This window comes from Orcinus orca, chromosome 14 (genome assembly GCF_937001465.1).
Source record: "Orcinus orca chromosome 14, mOrcOrc1.1, whole genome shotgun sequence".
Classification (NCBI taxonomy): domain Eukaryota; kingdom Metazoa; phylum Chordata; class Mammalia; order Artiodactyla; family Delphinidae; genus Orcinus; species Orcinus orca.
This window is the reverse complement of record NC_064572.1, coordinates 62785800-62810995: the sequence shown is the minus strand read 5'-3', so window position 1 is coordinate 62810995 and position 25196 is coordinate 62785800. Positions and strand designations below refer to the sequence as shown.

The following is a 25196-nucleotide window of genomic DNA, read 5'->3' as shown; positions in this document are numbered from 1 at the left end:
TCCTAGGTCTGAAGTGGGTCTCTTGTAGACAGCATATACATGGGTCTTGTTTTTGTATCCATTCAGCAAGCCTGTGTCTTTTGGCTAGAGCATTTAATCCATTCACATTTAAGGTAATTATCGATATGTATGTTCCTATTACCATTTTCTTAATTGTTATGGGTTTGTTTTTGTAGATCCTTTTCTTCTCTTGTGTTTCCCACTTAGAGAAGTTCCTTTAGCATTTGTGGTAGAGCTGGTTTGGTGGTGCTGAATTCTCTTAGCTTTTGCTTGTCTGTAAAGCTTTTGATTTTTCCGTTGAATCTGAATGAGATCCTTGCCGAGTAATCTTGGTTGTAGGTTCTTCCCTTTCATCACTTTAAGTATATCATGCCACTCCCTTCTGTCTTGTAGAGTTTCTGCTGAGAAATCAGCTGTTAACCTTATGGGAGCTCCCTTGTATGTTATTTGTCATTTTTCCCTTGTTGCTTTTAATAATTTTTCTTTGTCTTTAATTTTTGCAATTTGATTACTATGTGTTTTGGCCTGTTTCTCCTTGGGTTTATCCTGGCTGGGACTCTTTTTGCTTCCTGTACTTGGGTGACTGTTTCCTTTCCCATGTTAGGGAGGTTTTCAACTATAATCTCTTCAAATATTTTCTCGGGTCCTTTCTCTCTCTCTTCTCCTTCTGGGACCCCTATAATACGAATGTTGTTGTGTTTAATGTTGTCCCAGAGGTCTCTTAGGCTATCTTCATTTCTTTTCATTCTTTTTTCTTCATTCTGTTCTGTGGCAGTGAGTTCCACCATTCTGTCTTCCAGGTTACTTATCCATTCTTCTGCCTCAGTTATTCTGCTATTGATTCCTTCTAGTGTATTTTTCATTTCAGTTATTCTGTTGTTCATCTCTGTTTGTTTGTTCTTTAATTCTTCTAGATGTTTGTTCTTTAATTCTTCTAGGTCTTTGTTAAACACTTCTTGCATCTTCTCAATCTTTGCCTCCATTCTTTTTCCAAGGTCCTGGATAATCTTCACTATCATTATTCTGAACTCTCTTTCTAGAAGGTTGCCTATCTCCACTTCATGTAGTTGTTTTCCTGGGGTTTTATCTTGTTCCTTTGTCTGGAACATGTTTCTCTGCCATCTCATTTTGTCTAACTTTCTGTTTTTAAGACATTCATCATTTTGTGATATGCAACAGAAGTGCTTTACGCATACTTCCTATTTTTGACACAGCATTTTTAAAAGATGTGTTCTCAATGGTCAAGCTTTTAATATAATTAATAATTTTTATTTCCTAATCAAGAACACTTTTAAGTGAAACTGAACTCCCTCCAAGTGTACGGCAGTGAGAAATACAAATACAAATGACCACTAGTACAGTTTGGTACTACTGCCTTGTTTTCTGTCAAGGTGCAAAGAGTTTACCCACCATTACTTCGGTACAAATGTCAACATGATGGTGAAAAAAGGCAAACAAAGGCTTAATATTATTATGAAACTCATTTTGGTCTCAAAGTTACCTTGAAAGCTTGGGGGATCTTCAGGGGTTTATGGATCACATGTTGAAAACCTCTCATTTAATGCCTCTCCCAAAGTCATGCATCTAGTAAGGAGTGGACCACTTCTTGAAACTAGGGCCTATTGACTCCCCATCTAATAGCTTCTCCATTATATCACAGAATGCCAAAATGAGTGATACAGATATAAAGTATAATGTGCACTCATATTAAAACCAAATAATTAAATACATGCACCGAATGTTTGTAGCAGCACTATTTACAATAGCCAAGATATGGAAGCAATCAAAATGCCCATCAACGGATAATGGACAAAGAAGATATAGCATATATATACAAAGGAATATTACTCAGACATAAAAAAGAATGAAATTCTGCCATTTGCAGTAACATGGATGGACCTAGAGAATATTATGCTTAGTGAAATAAGTCAGACAGAGAAATACAAACACTGTATGATATCACTTATGTGTAATCTAAAAAATAGTACTAATGAATTATTAGAAACAGACTCACAGGTATAGAAAACAGACTAGTGGTTAGCAAAGGGGAAAGGGAAGAGGAGAGTGGAAAATTAGGTATGGGGTTAAGAGACACCAACTACTGTGTATAAAATAGATAAACAACAAGGATATATTGTGTAGCACAGGGAATTACAGCCATTATCTTATAATAATTTTTTAAATAAATTGATTTATTTTATTTTTATTTATTTTTGGCTGTGTTGGGACTTCGCTGCTCCACACAGGCTTTTTCTAGTTGCAGCGAGCAGGGGCTACTCTTCATTGTGGTGCGCAGGCTTCTCATTGAGGTGTCTTCTTTTGTTGTGGAGCATGGGCTGTAGGCGTGCAGGCTTCAGTAGTTGTGGCACATGGGCTTAGTTGCTCTGTGGCATGAGGGATCTTCCCGGACCAGGGCTTGAACCTGTGTCCCCTGCATTGGCAGGTGGACTCTCAACCACTGAGCCACCAGGAAGCCCTATAATTACTTTCAATGGAGTATAATCTGTAAAAATACTGACTCACTATGCTGTACCTCTGAAACTAATGTAATATTGTAAATCAACCATACTTCAATAGAACATCATCACCATCATCATAAATTTCTACCAGAGCCCTAGTTAGAAATGCAATTAGTGGTTAACAACCAGATATGATCATTTTAAGCTCATCTAGTCCAGGTCATAAAAATAGCTTAAATAGATGTGCTCAAAACCATGAAGAGATGGGATATAGCTAGACAGTCATCAAAGAGACAAGGTGGACATCCATTCCACAGACTGAAAATTACAAAATTTAACCTCTGTCACCATTGGAAAGGGCTTTCATGTACTCAAAATCGTAGAGTCTTAAAACTAGGTGGAACCTAAGAGGTAATCTCATCCATTACCATGCCCCATACAGGACCCTCCTCACAGCATCTCCAGAGGTTGGATGAATGGTGAGGAGTGGCTTACCCCTCTCAAGACCTTGTAACAGCTGTCCTTGTGTCTCATTTTTCTTATGGGGTCCCCATACATATGCAATTAAATTTGATTTTCTCCTGTTAATATGTCTCATGTCAATGTAATTCTTAGACAAACAGAAGAACCTAGAAAGGGAAGAGGAAAAAGTTTTTCCTTCCTCAGCATTACTCTTTCTTTCTCCACTGATGGAGCCCTTCTTGTGTCCCAGGCACTATGACATTTAATTCCCAGAATAACCCTATGAAGTAGATACCATCAACAGCCACCCCTCCTTTTTTAAGGCATTATGGGTTGAGGATTTTTGGTAATCGTATACAGCTGTGTAACTACCACCCCAATAGTGATATAGAACAGTTCCCTCACACTACATTTTCCCTCGTGCCCTTTTGCAGTCACATATGTAATTTTTAAAAATAATTTTGTACATACTATTTTTTAATCTGAATGTTTCTCTTAACAAGATGTATTAAACATCTTTTGATGGTAATTAATATAGTTTTACAAGATAATCTTAATGTCTGCACAGCAGTCCATTAAATGAATGTTTCATAATTTATTTAACCAATGTCCTTTTTTCAGATATCTATTTTTTACAACATCCTGCTCCCTCTTCCTGGAAATTAACTTGTTACTTGTCTTATATTAGTCTAGTTTGCTTGTTTTTTTCATATCTCATACTTAGTCTAGGTTTTGCTAGATTTGCTAACTCTGTGTCCTCTTTAAGGAGGACACAGTTAAGTGTTGGTACATCCCAAGATTCTGTTGCTGAATCTTCTTACTCTGTAATCCTTTCCCAGGTGATCAATTTTCTCCCTAATTTTGAAACCGTGCACCTCATATTGGGACTTGAACCCATGTTCCGGGACTCAAACCCAGCCAAAGCCCACAATCTTCCGACTGAGATCACACACCTGGTTTCAGGACTAAAGGAAGCTCAGGTTCTTGATATCTCATCACAGAAAGAATTCAGTGAGAGACAAAGTGATAGGTAAGGAGTGGATTTATTTAGAGAGAAGCACACTCCACAGAGTGTGGGCCATCTCAGAAGGTGAGAAAGGCACCAGGGTACTGGGGTTGTCAGTTTTTATAGGGGTGGGTAATTTCATAGCCTAATGAGTGAGAGGAGTGTTCCAACTATTTGGGGGGGAAGGGACGGGGATTTCCAGAAATTGCGCCACTGCCCACTTTTTGATCCTTATGGATCTTTGGAACTGTCAGGGCGCCTGTGGGTGTGTCATTTAGCTTGCTGATGTGTTACAGTGAGTGTATACTGAGGCTCAAGGTTTAGTGGAAGTCGACTTGTCCAACATCTTGGACCAATTTGGTTTTAATCAATTTATGTCATGTCCTCGGGGGTATGTTATTCTTTCAAAGGTTGTGCCCTGCTCCCTTCCCTCCTGTTTCAGTTTCACTATAAACCTTTTGGATCTCATCTTTATCTCTCTTCTAAACACCAAGATTCTTTTTTTTTTTTTTTTTTTTTTGCGGTATGCGGGCCTCTCACCGTTGTGGCCTGTCCCGTTGCGGAGCTCCGGACGCGCAGGCTCAGCGGCCATGGCTCACGGGCCCAGCCGCTCCGTGGCATGTGGGATCTTCCCGCACCGGGGCACGAACCCGTGTCCCCTGCATCGGCAGGCGGACTCTTAACCACTGCGCCACCAGGGAAGCCCTGCTTCTATTTTTAAAAAACTATTTCAGTTAGTGCAGGTGCTTCCCTTCTAGTCACACAGGAGTGAAACCTCAAAGTCATTTCTGACTCCTCTCCCCGCTCATCTCACATATCCAATCAATTAAGTGCTAGTGATTTGACTCCAAAATACCTCTCAACCCGTGCCCTTCCTTTCCATTTGACGGTTACTATCCTAGTTTTCTGGTCTCATGACCTCCTAACTGATCTTCCAGCCATAACCTCGTCCTTCTTTGATCTGCTCCTTATGTCAACGTTCTGAAACATCAGAGTTAACTTTTCTGAAAGACGGAGATTAGTTTCCTCTCCCGCTTCAAAATAACTGACGGCTCCCTAGCGATCACAAAAGCAAGTCTGAACTCTCCAGGCAGGCTTTCAAGGCTTCTCTCCACGTTGCGCTCGCACTCACCCACTCCTCCTGCAGGCTCCTGTTACCTCAGCCCTGACCGCTCTGAACACATTCCTGCTTCTGCTCTACCCTGTGACTATCCAGTCTTTAGTCTGTTTTGCTGATTCTTTGCTCGCTGCCTCTTACATGACAGGTGTTTGCTCTATTGCAGATGAGAATAAAAATTAGCTCTGCCTACTGGCCTGTCGTGGTCAGCAAGGTCTCGCACTGCCTCAAAGTCAATCATGGATTAAGAGCCCATATTGATAATCCTGAGTTAGGGAGGGGCTGGCAGTGAGGGAGGAGAAAGTCTCTCTACATTTTTTCGCAGCAGAGAAGCACTGGATTCTGTGTTGGGAAGGAAAGCACAGTGTTCTCCATTCCTATGTAAAACTCTCCTAGAATTCTATAGTGCAGATGTCTTCCCAGGTGAATGGTATTTCAGTATTTTCCCCATTTCAGTGAATGGCAAACTGAGGGCTAGCAGAGGCTGAGCTCTGAGTCAGGCTCCCCTCCCCAAAAAGGGCGGCAGTCGTCCTGTGATTCAAAGAGAGAGAGGCTATAAGGATAGCACGTCCTGATTGGCGCAGACTGAGTCAGACAAGCTTGGGGGCTGCTGATTGGCTCCGGGTTGATCAGGCGCTGTTGGGCTGTTGTAAATGTAAATAGCTCTGTGACCGGCAGTAACCCCGATGAGAGCGGGTGGAGAGGGAGGCTCTTCCTCTCCATTCACGTCTGCGCCCTGACAGGCCCAGACAGGCAGGCCCTTTAGCAGGGGGGCTGGGCAGGACAAGGCTAGGGCTTGTATCTTCGGAGATCTTAAGCTTGAGCTGAGAGTTAAAACACTCGCCTGCAGGTCTGAGCCAGGGCTGGCAGCTTCCACACAGAGCTGCTTCCTTTCTGCTCTCAGCTTTGACTGTTTAAGACAGGTTAATGGAATGTTCTGCGTGGGGACGGAGGTGTTGGAGGGCGCTAGGAGGGTTGTTTTATGGGGTAACATAAATGGCTGTGGTGGTGTGCCACAGGGAGATGGAAGCCTGCCCTCCTCTGTTTCCTGGTCACAGAATCCTGTTTGTTGAAAAGGCAAGAGCAGAGGCAGAGCATAAGGCCAGAGGGGATCCTGCTGCCCAGGTTTGTGCGTTGATCGTCTTTCTACTAGAGGTGCAGCTTCTCCTCCCCTCTACTCCAGAGGAAAGGGAAGTCTGTTGGGACAGGCTTTCTTGGAAGTAGGGAGCAGGAAAGGAACAAATGTGTACATGTTAAGAATAAAAGGTGAGGACTGCCTTGGTGGTGTCGTGGTTAAGAATCCTCCTGCCAATGCAGGGGACACGGGTTCGAGACCTGGTCTGGGAAGATCCTACACGCCGCAGAGCAACTAAGCCTGTGCACCACAGCTACTGAGCCTGCGCTCTAGAACCCGCGAGCCACAACTACTGAGCCGCATGCCACAACTACTGAAGCCCGAGTGCCTAGAGCCCATGCCACTGCAATGAGAAGCCCACCCACCGCAACGAAGAGTAGCCCCCGCTCACCGCAATTAAAGAAAGCCCGCGCGCAGCAACGAAGACCCAACGCGGCCAAAATAATATAATAAATAAATTTATTTAAAAAAATTTTTTAGAAAAAGAATAAAGGGTGACCCTCACACATTGCTGGTGGGGAATGCTGCAGCCACTGTGGAAAACAGTTTGGTGGTTCCACAAAGAGTTAAATGTGGAATTGCCGTATAACCTAGCAATTCCACTCTTAGGTATAAACCCAAATGAATTGAAAACAGGTACTCAACTACTTAATACACAAGTGTTCATAGCAACACTATTCCAATAGACAAAAGGTGGAAGCAACTCAAATATTCATCAACGATGAATAGAGAGAAACCAGTTGTGATATATTTATGCAGTGGTATATTATTTGGCAATAAAAAGAAATGATGTAGTGATACATGCTACAGGGTGGATGACCCTTGAAAGCATTATGCTGCGAGGAGGAAGCCAGACACAGAAGGTCACGTATTGCAGGATTCCATTTATATGAAATATCCTGAATAGGTAGATCCGTAGAGACAGAAAGCGGACTGCTGGTTCCCAGGGCCTGGCGGGAGCGGGGAGTTGGCGAGTGGCTGTGGAACAAGTACAAAGTCTTCTTTTGGGGTGATAGAAAGTTTTCGGAACTGGATAGAGGTGGCAATTGCACAACGTTGTAAATGGACTAAAATGTCACCAGATTGTTCACTTTAAAATGGCTAATTTTATGGTATGTGAATTTTACTTAAAACATATGTATATGAAACAAACAAATACAAAGACCGAAGGGTGAGTCCTTACTGCTGTTCAGAATTCTCTGAGGATCCCGACTGTGGTGAGGAGCAATCTGCCCTTTCACTTTCCCTTTCCTCTGGTTGGTCACAAAGTTCTAAAGCCTGGCCTGACCCTGGCTGCTCCCTGCTCCTACGGGAGAGGGCCAGCAGGAGAGGGCCCCTCGGGCCCCTCGAGACAATCCTAGCTTGGAAGCAGAAGCGCTGCGTGAGTCAGCACAGCAGACACTTGGGCTTTGTGAGCTCTCTGTGGCCTGGGTGCAGCAGGCAGGGCAGGCCCGGGCGGGGGAGGGGCAGGCCCGGGTCCCGAAAAGGGGAAGGCTGTGCCTCTAGCAACCCCAGTATAGAATCTCAGCTGCTTGGAACCTGCAATTAAGGCCTGTGGCATTTGCCCCAGAGTCAGCATGCAAGAATCAGCACTGTGCCCGCGGCTTAGTAAGTTACTATAGGTCACAGAATGCAACCCCACTCCCTGTGACACTTCACACAGTTTGTCGCAGAGACAGAATTCACAAGACATGAGATCTTTCAATAATTTTATCAAGCACTGATTGTTCAGGTGCAGGAGACATTTCTAAGAGAAGATGCCCTTAAGGATTTCAAAACAACGTGACAGTAGGGTGGAGTATGGTTTGCGTAAGTATAGAGGAAATGTCAGCTATGCTTCTATGGTCTGAGAGCTTAAAACTCATGGGTGGTTGAATGTTACAACAGGTCGCGATGGGAGTGAGTGGGTTCTTCTGGATCAGAGGATGTGTCTACAATTTGACTGAATAAATTAAGCTCCCTGCCGTTGCAGCCAGGCTTTGCCTCTGAGTATAAGTGAATATCACTGGGCATCTACTTGCATATAGGAGACTTATGCACTCCGGGTTTATCTAATTTGTCATCTACTTCACACCCATACGGAGAGCAGTTAATGAGCAAAGTTCTGGAGCTGGATCACAGCATCGTGGCTCACTCCCTCACAGTGTATTTTCTCTCCCAGTGAATTCAGTTCCCTCATCAGTAAAACTGGGGTAATAATAGCATCTGCTTTCCATACAGTGAGATAATGCACTGTGCAGCACTCACCACAGCGCCTGGCTATTGTGAATGTTATCACTGCGTCCACGGGTCTGGTGGACTCAGAAGTTGGATTTCCTGCATCAGAAGGTTGTAGGGGTTCTGTTGATGCCTGGCCTCAATCCCTCTATCTAATGTAGAACACGGTACATATATGGATTTTTCCAAGCAATCTGGTATCACAAGTGTATCATGTAGACTTGCTATGGTTTACAGCAGCTGTCCTTTCTCATGTGGCTGGTGTCTTTGTCTCCAAAGACAAAGGAGAGACTTGGAAGGAACAGTGCAATTATAGAACAACAGAAAAAATGGTCCAACCTGAACATTTTAAACAAAATAGAGGGAAAGGGGTGGAAGGCCAGATATTAAGCACGTGCCACCGTCAACCTATTAAGGTCTGGCAAGGCCTCAATGAATATAGACTTGGTGTTGGATGCTCAGAATCACTCTGAGAGAGTCTTGCTGCTTGTCCAAGGTGAGGGTAACCTCACATTAGAAAGTGAGGGGGGCTGGTTCTGTGGAATGCTTAGAAGCCCAGGCATTGTCCAGGTGGCTTCTGTTGAAAAATGGAACTTCTTCAAACTGTAAAAAGTCCTTCTCTTTTCCACATGAAGATTCTCAGATAAGGTAGTAAAAGCTAAAGCCTTTTCCACCTAATGATCATGAAGCCCTCTCTACCCCAAGAATTTACAAGGCTTCCCTGGGATTGTTTTTCCTGTCTTCCTGCTGTTGTTAATCAGCATTTTCAGGAAGCTACTCTATTAGCGGGAGGGACTACATTTCAGAGGAATGACCTGGATGGCCCAGCCTGGGTTGCCAGGCACAGGACTGCTTTCCAGAGTGCCTCCTGCTGCTCCCTTCCTCTCTTAGCATCTCTGTTTTGGGTCCATGTGACCATGGGACACACAGGAGTCCTGACATTTCCCCAGGCCCAAAGTGCCAGCTGGTGTTAATGTGTTAGATCTCATGGCAGCAGACTACCGGCTTCCTGTTGCTAAGGCTGAGTTTAACCTAAAGTTACCCCTAGGGAGGGCAGGAGGGCAGGGCGAGTTACTGGGATATGAGTCAACCACTGTGGCTTCTTGTACTTCTTTTTTACTCTTAAAGATGTAGGAACAGGACATAAATAGGGTGGTGAATAAATCCCAAGAGACTGAATCACAGCCAAAAAAACTCTCAAACACAGGGCAATCAGATTCACTTCACTTTTATTAGGAACAAACACAATCTCAGATCAGTACAACTAGCTTCAGAGTTGATATTAATAGAAATTATTCCAAAATTATTCTCAGGTCACAAATAACTACTATCCCACATAAAAAGGGAAAAATCCCACCCAATCAAGGAAAAGGTATCCTGTGTATGTTTCCATGGCAACGAGTTTATGCATTCTCAGATTTTTGTCTGGCTAGTTATCCACCACTTATCTAATGGGTTTATTCAATCTCTCAGAGAGAACCATATAGATCCATGATAGCATCCAGGACACGTGGTTCATGGTGGACACAGTTCACGGTGGATACTGCTACTATAAAAATACTCAGGACTTAAGAGAATTCCTTTGCTGAAGGATCCCAAAATGCTTTATAAAAAGCATTAGTCACGCCTCAAAACTGCCCTTTGAGGTAGGTCAGTATTATTATCTCATTTTAACAGAAGGAAAACCGAGGCACATTATAGTTAAATGACTTGCCCAGGGTCACACAGCAAGTCTGTGGCACAGTGGTAGGAGAGGCCCTGGCCTTAACCACCCGTGTAACCTTGACATCGTGCTTTCTTTAACTTTTCACGCTGACCCATTTGAGCTACACTTACAGAGAATACACTCAGGATACTAGCTAACTAGGAGAAAAAGTTTCCATTTTAAATGCTACAACCATCTTTTAATATTAAAAAAAATTATAAGTCAAATACATTCAAATTCCTTCCACCCTCCATCATATGTGGGCAATTAATAAAAACAGCCCTAAGGAAAGTTTCCAAAACAAAGTCCAGAAGGGAATCCTGCAAACAGCTATACTGATAATTCTCCAGCCAGGCCCCCTTTTCTACTAGCCACTTCTGCAGGCTCTCAGGTGCAAAAGAACTCCACAGAGGGAGCAGGGAGGAAGCAGAGCAGGCTCAGATGCAACACTGATTAAAAAAGATGTAAGGCACCCAGATAAGTTGTCAGCACGCCCACAAAGCAAGGCCTGTTAGAAACTGGACCCCATCCAGCCTGTGTAGGGTCATGGTATAGATCAGGTCCATCGAACACAATTAGAATAGAAAGATAAAAGTTGGTTTTGATCATCAGGTGTAAAGCAGGCCTCTGATGACCTGTGGAATTAAAACTACCCCACAGGCATTTCCAAGGGGTAGGTACTTGGGTCAGTGGATCTAAACTACAGTGATCTTCCATTAGATTTTTTTTCTACTGAGAGGAACAGCTCAAAAGACAAGGATGCCTTTAGTCCAGCCCAACCCCTGTGGCCTCCATCTATTCAATTAATACAGAAAGAAATGCTCTCCTCCCTTCCATCCTTGGGGCTCAACAGTGGACAGAGCATTTGGTACTGTACATTTCCAATCTTAACAGAGTAAAGCCAGGCTTCTGCATTGACGACTGAGGTTACAGGGACAGGAGTGGCCCAAGGTTCTCAGACACTGATGTTTCTTCAGAACTCCTCTATACTATTGTCTGCCCTAGGCTGCGTTGTAGGGAATGCTGGTTAGTTTGCTGAACAGAGACACTGTTCAACAAAGTTCATGGCGTCTCACATCCCAAGTCTCGGCCAAAGCTTTGCTGTATACCCTGGCTCCAGGGGCCGGGGCCTCCTTTGGAGTGAGGCACTTTGGATCTTGCCTTTGCTTCTTGTGCTTCCCAGTGAAGACTTGGCTCCTCCTACTTCTGCAAGCCTGGCACTGTCAGCTGGGAGCACTGACTCAGGCTGGGCAGGCTTACTGAGTAAGCAGGAGGCATCCAGCATCCTCTCTGGTTCTGACCAGACACTGGAGACTAAAAACAAACGCTCTTTTGCTCCATGGCTGGCTCACTGGCACAACATGAGCATGTGGCTTGGCTGTGCCTCATGAGAGAGAATGCCTGTGCCCAGGATGTCTCCAGCGGGGTTTGCTAGCCTTGTCTTGAGTCATCAGTGTGGTGGGGAAGCACAAGGGTGTAGGTGGAGACTCTGGAGGCCAAGTGAAAGTGGCAGCTCGTTCAACTTTATAAAGAGAAACAGTGGTTCAGCTACCCTGAGCATACTGTCTGTAGGAGAGGGAGCTGCCTGGACCACAGTAGCCATCACTGCCTCTGAATACACACAAAGGAGGCTTGCCTATCCAGAGAAAGAAGAAAACATTGGGGAGGAGATAGAACTGGCAGGAGAAAATGGACAGACAGGGCAGAGCCAGGAATCCATAGTCAGGGTAGTTAAGAGATTCCTACCCCACCCCCCAAGCAGTCCTATACTTTAGGCTAGAAGTTAACAGAGAAGGAAGAGTGAAAGGGTTCAACGCTGTGGGGAGAAGCCTTCTAGTTCTTTCTCAGTCCAAGGAGAAATTGAAATTAATGAAATGAACCCAACATCTAACTTGTTTGTATAACCAGCTTCCATATTAGGACACCCAATAACTTACTCAGTAACCTTCCAAATCCCCCAGCAATGTGTTCTCAGAGCCCTTCTTTTGTAATGTTCCCTCTTAGGAACTGCCTACAGACCCTGCCCCTCAACCTCTCCATCTCCTGTCCAGCAGCGAGAGGAAAGGAGACAACCCGCCTAATTCTTCCTCTTCTTCAAGCCCCACTCTCCTTCAGAGGGAGATACTCTAAAAGGATTATTTTAATATTCCAAGCAAAGCACCCATGGACATACAGCTCTATGTTTGACCCAACTCCACCTCCAAAAATCCTTTCTTTTTTGGGAGGCAGCTATGCTCACCACTGTACCACCAACACATCTCTTTTGGATGTCTCAAAATGCTGAAGCCACCTTATTACTATGAGGGGAGCTGACCAATATACCAAAGATGGCACAGCAGAAAGGTGAAAGAATTTTGACGATTCCATGAGCTGCTGGAATCACCAATTCTGGAAACAACCAACCCTCAAGATTTCTTGTTATCTGGAATAAGAAATTTTCCTGTCATGAAAGAAAGAAAAAAAATCCTTCCCCGGCAGAGACCACTTTTACCATAAACTAAATGCTTCTTCTTTATCCTTAGCCTAAAGTAGATTGGGACATTGAGATTTGCTTTTGAGTTCTAGCATTGCCAAGCTCCACGGCCATTCCCCAGTCAGAGTCAGGAGAGAAAGGAAGCATGCTGGGTGGTGGGCAGGCAGCTGGGTGTCAGATCACAGCAGGAGCTTCCTGCCTTGTTTCCCACTTCAACTCATCCTTACTTATCAATCATATCATGCATGCTAACTCTCTCCTCTGACAATTTACCTGCTTTCAAAGCTTTGTGCCAATAAAGTTATTTTTCCATTTCATATAGCAAAAGCCTAAGCTGAAGCTAACTGGGGCCTTCCCAGAAGATTTTGTCATCTCTCTAGCTTGAGCCACCCACCTTAAAGCTCAGGACAGCTCAAGGAAAGGGTTATCTGGGGCAAAGACCACTAGTTTTAGACCCTAGAAAGGTTGTCTAGGCTTTGGAAGCTGGAAACCCACCAATGACTGACCAGCTGCTTGCCTGGGGGGCATTGAGGGGGAAGAGAAAGGAAGGTGATAGGAACAAAACAAAGGGAAGGATAATGGGACTAGAAGAGAAAGAAGAAAAGAAAAGAAATAAGAACATGAGCTTAGCATCATAAAGGCAGAGTTGTTGGCTTTCAATTTTAAAAGAAAATTTAAAAGAATACTGGAATGGGTTAACGTCATCATCTTTAGCATCCTGGTAGCATTATTCAGTAGTTAATAAACAGAACATTAAACCTCTGCCCAGCTGGCTTTTGGAAAAGGAAACCGAGGGACCCCAAATTCAGCCACTCTTGTAGCTTTCATCTCCAGTTCTTTTAATCCTGGCCAAGACGGCAGCCTTGGATACTTTCTTTCGGTCATAAGCCAGACCGATGGCAGCCATGCAATCGATGAAGAACGTGGTAAAGTTGATGTGCCAGCGGTATTCACTGGCAGAGTAGTCATAGGGAAAGGAGTGGTGGTAGTTGTGGAAGCCCTCACCTGGAACAAAGCAGAGAAGAGTTATGGGGCTACACTGGATTGCTGGCTTCTTGATCTTGGCACTCTGGTTCCCTGGCGGAGTACCTCAAACGTAGTAGAAACCTGCCGCTGTTGAATGAATGAATGGACGAATCCAGTCTTTTAAACTCTGAACCCAACAGATTCCCTCAGAGGCATCTTAAGAAATGACTGGGGAGACCCTGGTCACCATGGCTCTCTGGGAGCCTTTGTGGGAGGAGGACGGGCAGTTTCTGAGAGGATAAGATGATTTGAGAGAAACTTCTATCACTGGGAGTGGATTTTAGACTGGAAAATTCCAGAGCTTCACTAAATATTGGTATGAGACCCTAAAGGCTCTGTGTGTATGTGCATGTGTTAGGGTGGGGAGAGGAGAGAGTCCAGAATGAAGAACCTTTGCTGTGTTTCTTACAAAGGTGAGCAAAGGAGTACACCTTTCCCCACTGCATGGGTACTCTCTCCAAGGGTGGAAGGTACCAACAGAATTGGGCAGCAACAATCAAGTCAGAAGAAAGAAGGCCCAGCCCATGGGCCCAAGTTCCTTAGCCTCCACTGGTTCAGAGTAGACTGCTCTGGCTTCTAATTCTTTGAGCTTTGACCCTGGTGTGTGGGTGAAGCTGATAAAACAGAAGCTCTCTGAGGGAATAAGAATCAAAAGGCTTAGGTAGTCCCTCTAAGATTCTGAGATGAGCAGTTCACTTTGCTGGATAGAGGAAAATCAAAGAGATTCTGGATTCAGGATAATTTCTGTAATGCATCAAGCTGTGGAAACTCCACAGACAGAGAGTTCTCTAATCCGCGGCAGGATCTTCTTTCTGAACCTCATTCAACAATAACAATACCGACCCTTATGAGGCTGGGGTAAAGCTGGGTAAAGAAGAGCTAATAGGGACTTCCCTGGTGGCGCAGTGGTTAAGAATCCGCCTGCCAATGCAGGGCACACGGGTTCAAGCCCTGGTCCGGGAAGATCCCACATGCCGCGGAGCAACTAACCCCGTGCCTCACAACTACTGAGCCTGCGCTCTAGAGCCCCTGAGCCACAACCACTGAAGCCCGCGTGCCACAACTACTGAAGCCCAGGCACCTAGAGCCCACGCTCCTCCGCAACAAGAGAAGCCACCACAATGAGAAGCCCACGCACTGCAACGAAGAGTAGCCCCCGCTCGCCGCAACTAGAGAAAGCCCGTGCGCAGCAACGAAGACCCAACACAGCCAAAAATAAATTAAAAAAAAAAAAAAAGAATAGCTAGTAAAAGAGTGTGCTGAGCCCTTTGAAGATGAAAGAGCCCCAGTAGGGTAATAATGGCATTAATAACCAAAAAGGAAGGAAGTCCTGCGATGGGAAAGACACCATCCAGGGCATCACCTCAAGGTACGTCCTTTCTCTGACTATCCACAGTGCGGATCATCAGTTTATCCAGTGTGAAGTGAGTAGGAGGGTAGGAAAACCCCAAGGCTAAAGGTACTGATGGAGGATTACTAATTTCCATAAACGACTTTGCAGCTAGGCTCTGTATAAGCACTAGCCAGGCCCACACATCAGATTTAAACTGAATCAGACACACGCACGTTGCCAAGGGAGGAAAAAAAGAGGAGGAAGGTCAGTGGGCGAAAAAAGGACGAGACTTTGCAACTGGGGCAGCAAGATACAGCCCAAGAGAGGCTCAAGGGGTGAGGCCAGCTTTAGCAGAGAGAAGATGAGCATGTGACTGCGGGGGAGGTAATTCAAGAAGAAAAAGATTAGAACGGCAGGGCAGCAGGCTACTGGAGAACAAAGGGTGAGGTGATAAGCGGGGAGAGCAGGTATGGAGGAATGATAAGAGACAAAGTAAGCTACTGGCAGCCACTTTGAATGGGTGGTCATAGAGGCTGGGGCTGGGGAAGACAGATCTGTTTGCAGGATAGGACCGATCTCATTCCAGAAACTTCCATAACGTTCATTAATTTTCTATGAAAATAGCCTGTATGATTGATTTCAAACATGGTTCAGAGTAAGAACATGGACAACAGTACAAGGTGTCTGAAAGGAGGGGGAAGGTGCATGAAAGTTAAAAAGAGATGAAAAAATGTCTTAAGTGCAGATAGTAAAAAAAGATGGTCAGGGTTGAGAATATAAAGGAAGGTTTTAAAGAGAACAAAACGAGGGCTAGGCCGTGGCGTACGTAAATGTGTGGAGCAGGGAGGTTGCCTCGATATGCTGAATGACCAACAGCACTGATGACTGGTGTGGAAGAGGCCATGGGGTCTGCCTAAGGAAATCTAATTCCAGGCCTTAGTCAAGGTCTATATTTAGTTGAAAAGAGTGACGGACAAAAAAAAAAAAATGGAGACAGATTGTAGAACCCTCTTGTCTTAGACTCTGGCTATTGGAACTGGAATGGTATGAATAAATTCTTGAATAGTCAGCATTAGATCAGTGAGCAGGTACTTGTGATCAAACTAACTGCTTTACTGGGAGTTCCCTAAGCCACGTTGAGGGGAGGGAGTGTTCCCAGCACAGAAGAGGAGCAGAAGAGAGAAAAATAAAGGACAAGAGATGAGAATGGTAGGTGGTGATAAAGGGCCACGAACAGTCGCTTTGATGTCCTTCATACTGGCATCACCAAGCAATAAGGCGTGAAATACACTTCAAGTATGGCCTCTCTGAAAATAGCAAGGTGACAGAAGAGAAGCGTATTGAATTAAATGACAACTATTTGTTCTACATGTTGTATAGCACGTCTAAATATAAAACACTAGGCTTACAGCCACCCAGATCAGAGATGACTGGAACAAGGGCAGCCCAAAGGGGATCATCATGCATAGCATTTGGGGATTGTGCTGGAACCTGGAATCAAAGGCATTGTTATTTTTCACCCTTTTCTCATTTATTTATTTAGTTTTGGCTGTGTTGGGTCTTCGTTGCTGTGTGTGGGCTTTCTCTAGTTGCGGCGAGCAGGGGGCTACTCTTTGTTGCAGCGCACAGGCTTCTCATTGCAGTGGCTTCTCTTGTTGCGGAGCACGGCCTCTAGGTGCGCGGGCTCAGTAGTTGTGGCACACGTGCTTAGTTGCTCCGTGGCATGTGGGATCTTCCCCGACCAGGGCTCTAACCCGTGTCCTCTGCATTGGCAGGCGAGTTCTTAACCACTGCGCCACCAGGGAAGTCCCTCACCCTGTTCTCTTTACATAGGACTTGCTGCTTAATTCTCAAGGATTTTTAACACTGCCCCTTAGTTTTATAGTGTAAAGACAGAGAGGGGTCATAAAACAGGTGAATCTGGTTTTTCTGGCTCCTAGCCTAATACTCTTAGCTGCAGACCACTAGATGTGACTTACCTACAGCTCCCAGTGAAACCAGGAGATTCTCTCGGGGGTTAATGGTCTTGTCATAAGGGCGGTATCCATACAGGTGGGCAGCACTGTTCACCAGCCAGGTGGCATTGAGCACAACGGCATAACGCAAGAAGGTGGCAACTAACAGGCTGTGTGGAAAAGTTTCACCCCAGCAGTACCAGGGCACGAGTGTGGGCAGGATGAAGCACATCAACAGGACAGCGGGTTTGTAGTACCTACATTGAGAGATCACACGCCCGGTCAGTGGAGAGAGGACTCTGAGACCTACCTGATTTTCTATTCTCACATGGTTGGGCTGTCTCTTTCTTTCTACATTGTGAGCACAATGTGGCAGGAAACAGAGCAAGAGGGAGTGGGGTGGGAAATCTTCTGAGAATGTTGTGTTATTATCATACTTCTTAGATGAGGTAATGAGGGGTTAAATGACTTTTCTAGGGTCACACCACCAGGAACTGGTGGAGCAAGGATTGGAATGCTTTGTCTCCTGACTCTAAATCCATTGCTCTCTCGCTACAGCATAATACCACTTTGGTAAAACAGGTGGGGTCCGAGTTACAGACTGAGTTCTCCTTCCCGGGTTTTTCCATTCTGCCTTTGGGCTTCCTTTCTCTTTATCAGTGCTCTTGGCAGAATCTATGTTTAGTATCTTGCCTCCATCTCCTGCTAGCCAGGAATCCTTCTCATCCTTCCTCTTCTTTTCCCTCAGAGAGGCACTCCAAATGTCCTAGATGCCTGCAGGTCTGTCCCTCTGGAGGCCCTGTCCCATTCTTCATTCTCCCAAATGTACAGCAGGCCATTGACATTCCAAGGGAGCTGGTTTCCTACACCCCTTCAGCAGTCAAGTCTGATCCTCTTGTATCATTAATAACCCCTGCTTCCAACTCCTCTCCACTCCTACCACCACTTCCCTGCACGGATCCCCACTACCTCCCCACCTGTGGCCCTGCTTCCCACCTCTTTAGCTCAAGGCCTTCTTTCACCTATCCCCAGAGTGACCTTTCTAAAGCACACCTCCAACCATGCCACATTCCGGCTCAAAAGACTTTTCATGGTTTCCTATTGCCTGGGTTAAAGTAAACCTCATCTGCTTTTAATACTCCACAAGAATGGCATCGGTTTCCCTTTCTAGCCTTATTTCCTACCACACCCTGCACTTCAAAGGACTCTGTTGCTGGAACACACTTCAGCTCATTCTTTCTGTTTGCACTGTCCCCCCCTCCCCACCTGTGAAAATCTCTATCCATCAGTGGATTCCAAAGCTACTTTCTTCATAAGCCCTTCCCTGATGTTCCCCACTCTGCAACCTCCCTCCCCTTTGTGCCTCTCCTGGGTATGGAAAATATTTTGCCACGTATCATAGGTATTTGGACACTTGGCTTATCCCTCCACTCCCCAATAAGCTATGAACTCCTTGAAGGTAAGGACCATGACACATTCGGCTTTGTATCCATGACCGTCCTAGGTCAACAAACATTTGTTGAATTTAATTGGTTTAGATAGCTCAGAGAGAAAGAAACAACAACAGTCTATGGCTATGGGCCTGTGGGCTATTAACAATTAGGGTTTTAAATTATAATTTGGGATATGGAAACCCAGTAAATTTCTCAGTTCATGTTGACAAGTCCTAGGAGAAAAAAGTGGGTCACCAAGTGCCAGGTCCCCAGCTCCATCATCATGTCACTCACCTCCTCTGGAACACCAACAGCTTCTCAGCTTTTAGGTCAGATAAGTTTAGCAAACCACCCTTCTCTTTGACTTCTGGGTGTTTGCGCACAAGCAGCCAACCCACGTGAGAGAAGAAAAAGCCACGTCGGGAATTGTGGGGATCAGCATGTGTTTCCGAAAACTTGTGGTGGGCACGGTGATCTCGGGCCCATTCGTAAACGTCATTCTGGAGGAACAGAGAAGAGGAATGAAGGCCTGAGGAGAGACACCCTCTCAGGGGAGTTCCAATGGCTGGGGAGTCTGCACAATCTCTTCCTTCTTTTGCCCCAACGGGACAACGTGGGGAGCCTTCAAGGCATTAAGTGTTATGGCAGAGACGATTATGTAACCGTGGGATATTGCCATGGAGAAGGGGATTAATTGGGTTTCCTTGTTTTTTCCTCTTACTCCAAGCTAAGCCTTGCACTACATGCTATCCTTTACCCACTGCTACTGCTTAATAACTATGAGTTCCCTTTCTCCAATTCCCTTCATTCTATCTCTGCTATAAACTTCCTGCTTAAACAAACCTCAATACTTGACTTAGGCAGCCTGGTAGCCCAACATAGGACCATAGCGTTGGACCTAAACCCTCAGTGACACAATTTCCCCATCTGTGAAATGGGGATAACAATAGCAGCTACCGCCTAAGATCGTTGTGAGGGTTTAATGAGGTAATCTATGACAAGTGCTTAGAATAGTGCCAGGCATATCGTTAGCTCTATAAAAGTGTATGATCTTCTTACCTGAAAACAACAGAGTTCATGAATCTGTGAAACATTAACTTCAGCCTCATTGTGGTGGAATCCTAAGACATTAAAGTAGTGAATGTCTTGTTCAATGTCTGCCAGGGAAACCAGGGTCAGTTCCTGCCTTCAGTTCCTGCCTTATGCACTTATGAAGGACCACAATGGCCAGACTTTGTGATAACAGAGGATCAAAAATGACCCTATACACTGAGAGTATTTCCTTTTTATCTCCTACTTCCCTTTTCCAGTCACTCAGAAGTAAACTTATGTTTTATGGACTTCAGGACTGAACTCAAACTTGACTATAAGGAGAAAGTGAAGTGGCTGTCCAGGTGCTGCTCCTCTCCAGGCACTGATCGCCTCCATTCTGCCCCCAGATCGTCAATAAAGAGTGAGGAAAAAAATGCTGAGCACAGTTGGCTTCTCACCTGGAATGCCATCGTGTTGGCGATGATCAGGAAGAGGCGCAGGGGCAGCCGAGCTTTGTAACTTCGGTGACTCCACAGGCGATGGGCTCCTGCTGTGACGCCCAGGGCACTAATCAGATAGTAGAAAAACGCTGCCAGGAGAAGACAGGGCAGGGAGTCATTAATCTGGAAAAGCATTCACATGATGTTCTCCTCAGGTCAGAGTCTGTGTGTTCCTTAGCCTCCCAGTGAGGATCTGCTTTTTCCTGAACTCCAGGGATACCTTGATCTCTTAGGCTCCTTTGATTTTATCACTTGAAAAATACCATCACCTCTCATCCTCTCAACCTAGGAGCTGGAATAAGCTTAGGAGTCCCAGGAACTTCAGAAAGGCAGGACAGAGAAGAGGGCTCTCACCCCCCAGCCACTTGGCATTCTCACGCATGAAGGACAGTCTCCCAGATCGCATCTCCTCTGACCTTCTGCTAACCTTCTCCAAGGTTTGAAGGAAGGACCGCAGACTACTCCTGCAGCGCTTAAGACATATAAGCAAGGAGAGTATTAAATTATTTAACAGACAGTATGGTCTGGGCACTGACCAATTCAAGGGTCCCTGGGTTCTAGGGGACATTAAGGGGGCTCAGAACTAGGGCTATCTACCAGCTGGTACGAAAGCATTGCAATCTTTTTGCAGGTGGTGTGGCCATAGGAGGGGAAAATTCGCCCTGCACGTAAGTCATAGCTGCACAGCGTCTTAAGCTTCGCCAAGGATTTTATATTCTCCAATTCACTGGATACCCTGAATGGGGTTTAATATCCTCACTTTGCAGTTGAAGAAATAGAAGCTCAGAGAAGTTAAGTGTTTATCTATCGTCACATGGCAAGTAAGAAATGGAGCCAAGATTTGAAACTAGATTTTCTGTCAATAAGCAGTTTATGTTCGGAAGTCTGGCACAAGGATGTGTACCATCCACCTCCCCAAGATAGGCACAAGGTTCCTGTGTCTCGCCTTTGCCGTGTCCTTCTGCCAGCCCACACTCCCTCTGGCAAGGCTAATTCTAGATAATAGCGGCACGGACTCAAAGCTGTGGGTGGAGCACCCCAATGCTGTCCTGCCTCACCTTCCTGGAGGCCTGCAGGCTCCGGGGGTGCCAGACAGAGTCTCTAACTGGGAGGCAGGTTTCTTGGCATACCTACCTTCCTCTGTTCAGTAACTCTAGGAGGCAGGGGCTGAGGCCTTGGTAGAGCAGTGACTGTTGACAATGTTTCATTCCTAGGGAAGCAGCTAGAAACAATGGATCCTCAGTGGCCACTGAACTTAGTTGCAGTTGGAGACACCACACATTGTAACAAATTGTCCTGTGTTCTTCTTCAGCCATAGATACCAGTTTCCTAAACAAGCTCCTCCCACCCCACCCATCTTCCTCTACCCTATCGTATTCCTCCGACAGGATGGGGAGGAGAGCCATGGAGCTAGAGTCTGTCCCAGTGAGAGTTCTACCCACAGTCCCTCTGGGCTAAATTAAGGCCCCCTATGATTTGCTGGTCTCCGGCCACGTGGTAATATCCTCCCAGATGCAGTATCTTGCCTGCACCTGCACCTGGATAAATGACAGTTGAGCCACAGCCCGCCAATCACTAAGGGTGATTGGGCACAAAAGAAGCACTCAGCTCAGAAGCAAGGAAGTTACTGGGGTTGTTTCATGCCACCGAAGACCCTGGCAAGTTGACTCAGAAAGCACATAAGATCCTTGCATTAACAAAGGAATTGGGAAAAGCACCCAAGCCCTCTGGTGCCTTTTTCTCTAAGGCTTATCTAATAGAAGGCCTTGCGCCAGTTGGAAATTCATTCTCTATTAAAGTCCAAATTGATGGTTAAGCAAAACCTCATAGCTTTAGTCCTAAGAAAGAGACTGGAGAAGTTTTGCCCCATGGCCTCTCAGTGTAGCCAGAGATATCTCTTCAGCCCTTCCCTCAGGGCTCTTCTGAGACACGCTCAAAATTGCTCAGTCATGAGAAATGCTGGAATCACAACCATCTGCTAATTTAACACTGTACTTAGGGATAAAACCAGAAAAGGTGAAGCCAAGCTCCTGAACTCAGAAGGACCCTCTGACCCTCCCCCCAACCCCCTTTTGTTCCTTAAGAGTTCTGATATCCCCCTACCAAATCGGTCATTCCGTCAGCTAAGCCATCCACCACAGGGCCCAGGGACAGGAGTAAAAACATCACAGCTTATCCAGTCTTCGTGTGACACACTTCTCTGTCCAAAGGCACAGCACACACCCACGGGCAGGGCACCAAAAAGGTAGCAGGCACAGCCCTGGTTTGGGGAGAGCATTCTGCACTGCACTAGCAGCTGAGGAAGAGGAGTGAGCAGCAGCGGTCTGGCCAAACTCTGGACTTTACGAGAGACTTACAGGGAGACCTGAGGCTGGAAGGGGCTTGCAGGTGACTAAACACCTGGTTAAGACTCCTGTGTTGGGGAGAAGGGGTAGAAAGAGGGGTCCACAGTCTCCCTGGGGAATCCTCGTCCCTGCTCTTGATTCCTCACTCTGAACTAAAGTTCTGCTGGGTTCTCAGAAGGGCTAGAGAACAGACGTCCCCCTCCCCTCACAAATATAAGAGCCCTTCCTGGTCTGCAGATGAACAGATTTCATCTGCATGTGGCTGGCCCCAGCAATGACACACGTGTAACTTAAGGAGCACTACCTTTCTAATCTCAAAAAAAGTACTGTTGTCCCCAGTGTGTATCTGGAAAAACTGAGAGAGGGGATCTACCCAGTTGCATTTCTCTGTCTGTGGCACCAAGAGGATTCCCCAAGACAAAGCTCCGCGGACCTCTTTAGTCTAAAAGCACCTTTAGACTAAAGAGGTCCTGGAGGACTCGGCTGAGACCTGCCCACTGGCCCTACATAACTCCCCTCCAAGAGTGCAGCTGTCTGCAAGCGCCGCACACACCGGACTGCTCTGGAAATCCTACAGTTGCTTCCTGGAGAAGGAGTTCTGGCCCACTCCCCTCAGAGAGCGGCAATGTGGGTCCCCTGGGTCTTTAGGCTTCCCTGCTCTCCCCTTCCGAAGTCAGACTTACGGTGGCAGAGGTGGAAATGCCCTCAGAGCGCATGTGTGTGTGCAGGGGGCAGGGCCCTGCTGTGTGCCCAAGCCCATGGATTCCTGAAAGAGCTGAGCTAAGGGCAGGGCAGGGATGCACTGGGGACTGTCTCCCTCACTGCAGCAGCCTGAAGGCCAGGGCTGCCCAGGCTCAGGGGGCTGGAGCAGGATGAGTGGGGAATGGGACATGAAACACTTCTTTAACCTTATCTCATTCTAAGAACATTTTGTTGAGTGGCACGTGCAGTCCCCTGGAGACCTACATGGAGTCACAGAGCAGCAAATCTGTGTAACTTGGGTTACTCAGGAGACTTCTTCACCCGTCTATGTGAATAAGGCGCCTGACAGGGCCAAGGGTCAGGGCAAAATAATTTTGTGGATGACCACCGCTCTGTTCCTCCCTCTTCTACTAACTCTTCCTGAGTAGCTTCTCTCGCTATCCCATGACTGTGCTCAGCATATACCTTCTAAGGCCACTAGTCTAGTCCCATGTCCCCATGCCTCCCAGGTAGGGACCTTGATTCCTTCGTGGCTGGCAGGGCTGGGACAAGCAGTCAACTAAAGACTTGAAGCAGAAAACCTCTTTCCGGGAAAGCTGACTCTCTGGCACTGTTCTGCTTCCTTCAGAACCTGCAGCCCATGGTCTCAGAGGTCCCTCCCCAACACCCAAATTAAAGGACACCCAGAACTGACACTCCTGCATCCCAAACCCCCTAGGCTCTGTTCCCAGCCCACCCAGCCTCTCAGGACACCAAAGAGAAATGGCTGGGAAAACCTCAGCCTGGAAGGGCTGGAGTTTCTGCTCTATGTAAGATCCTACTTTATTAAGAGGGGAGAGAACCTGGGGTACTGGGTCAGGAGGACAGGGGGAACTCTTACCCCAGAGCAAGGTGTACATTTTGCAGGTGGGGATCCATGTGATCCCATACAGGGCTCCCAAGTGTAGCACAGACATGAGGATGATGTTTCTCCAGACATACTCAAGCTTGGGATTTGGGCCCTCCTTATCCTGGTAGCTTGGGTCATAGATGTCATCTCTTATTTCAGGGCGGATGTCTTCTTCCAAGTATAGGGGAGCCTTCTCCAGCTTGCCCCCTCCATTCTGCAGGAGCCTGGAGGGAGGCGCTGTGATGGTGGTGGTGGTTGTGTAGGAGCTAGAGATCTGGAAGGGAAAGGAAGTGGAGGGTCAGGAGAGAGGAGAGGACACGTGGACGTAGTAGGGGCCACTTCACTCACTAATCAAGCTGGGAGAAGGGCGGGGTATAGGCACAGACCTGGCCCCAACACCCACGTTACCTGAGGACAAGGTCTATCCCAGATGGAAGAGAGGGAAGTCCCTAGGAACGGTGCAGAGAGATTGGGGAGGGGGGTGAAACCTCAAGGTGAAAGGGAAATAGGAAAGAGGAGTAAAACACTCGCACCCCAACGAACACACAAAGGCAAACCCGCATGCCTACATACGTGAGAGTACCGGCACGACCAGATTTTTCTTTAAGCTTAAAAAACAAAAGTTGGGGACCTAAGTTCCCAAATTACAATCCCAACAAACTGAAGGCAGTACAACTCGCAAAAGATGGCTGTGTGCAGAGATCTCAACTCTCTTCCCCCACCGAGTCACTTAGAAGCCCGACCAGCGCCGGCGAACCCGCGGTCTGGGGGCCATTACTTGGAAGCTCACCTCCTCCTGCAGCAAGTGGGCCGGCATCTGGGCTCTCGGACGCTGGGATCACTTTCCCAGGGCTGAGTCTGCGGAGCGGAGTTCGGGGCAGCCCGAACTGAGGGTAGGTTAGTTCCCGAGGCCGCTTTTGGCGCGGCGATCCGCGGCGCTGCGCTCGGAACCCTTTGCTGCACGGTGCGCGCTGGATCGGTGTCCGGACCCGACCTGCTGTGCGTGGATCTCCCCAGGCTGGTGATTTAAAGGCTAAAGCTGGCAGTGGGTGACCGGGTCCCGTATTTCCTCAGACCCTTTTATTCGTTGCCAACAAGAGGCAAAGTAAGCAGAGTTGTCTCACCGTGGGAGATCCGCATGGGCGGGAGAGGGGAGGAGACGCAAAAATTGGATGCTGCAGACACACCGCGGCTTGGCCGCCGCAGCCCCTGCCTCTGGCCCTGCCCCTGGGGAAATTCTAATGGGCTTCTGTAGACTCTGGCGCGTCATTGGCCGAAGGGAATTTGGTGCCACCTCGTCCTGCCGTTGCCATTGGCTCGGCGCAATCTGCTGTTTCCTCTGCCGCGAGCTCCTCACTCCCCCTCCCCTCCCTTTCTCCTTCTAGGCTTCTCTTCCACCGGCCGCTG

General features: G+C 46.7%; 2 protein-coding genes and 1 pseudogene across 3 annotated transcripts in view; 1 reads left to right on the top strand and 2 right to left on the bottom strand.

Moving 5' to 3' along the window:
• PKD2L1 (polycystin 2 like 1, transient receptor potential cation channel) overlaps nt 1-25196 on the top strand; it is a 167992-nt gene that overhangs the window by 85384 nt on the left and 57412 nt on the right. The window contains exons 10-11 of the mRNA XM_049697126.1: nt 3761-3951; nt 6103-6169. The gene's annotated coding sequence lies outside the window, so the exon portion shown is untranslated. The remainder of the gene's footprint in view (nt 1-3760; nt 3952-6102; nt 6170-25196) is intronic.
• LOC117200855 (uncharacterized) lies at nt 9609-11700 on the bottom strand (annotated as a pseudogene). The gene has a single exon (XR_004482571.2). The product of XR_004482571.2 is annotated as an uncharacterized LOC117200855 (transcript).
• On the bottom strand, nt 9609-25033 carry SCD (stearoyl-CoA desaturase). Its single transcript, XM_004268456.3, has 6 exons — nt 24580-25033; nt 23781-24063; nt 19812-19942; nt 18616-18821; nt 16913-17145; nt 9609-13579 (listed from the first exon to the last, which is right to left on the bottom strand). Exons 1-6 carry the CDS (start codon nt 24604-24606, stop codon nt 13380-13382), a joined length of 1080 nt encoding a protein of 359 aa, XP_004268504.1. The 5' UTR covers nt 24607-25033; the 3' UTR covers nt 9609-13379.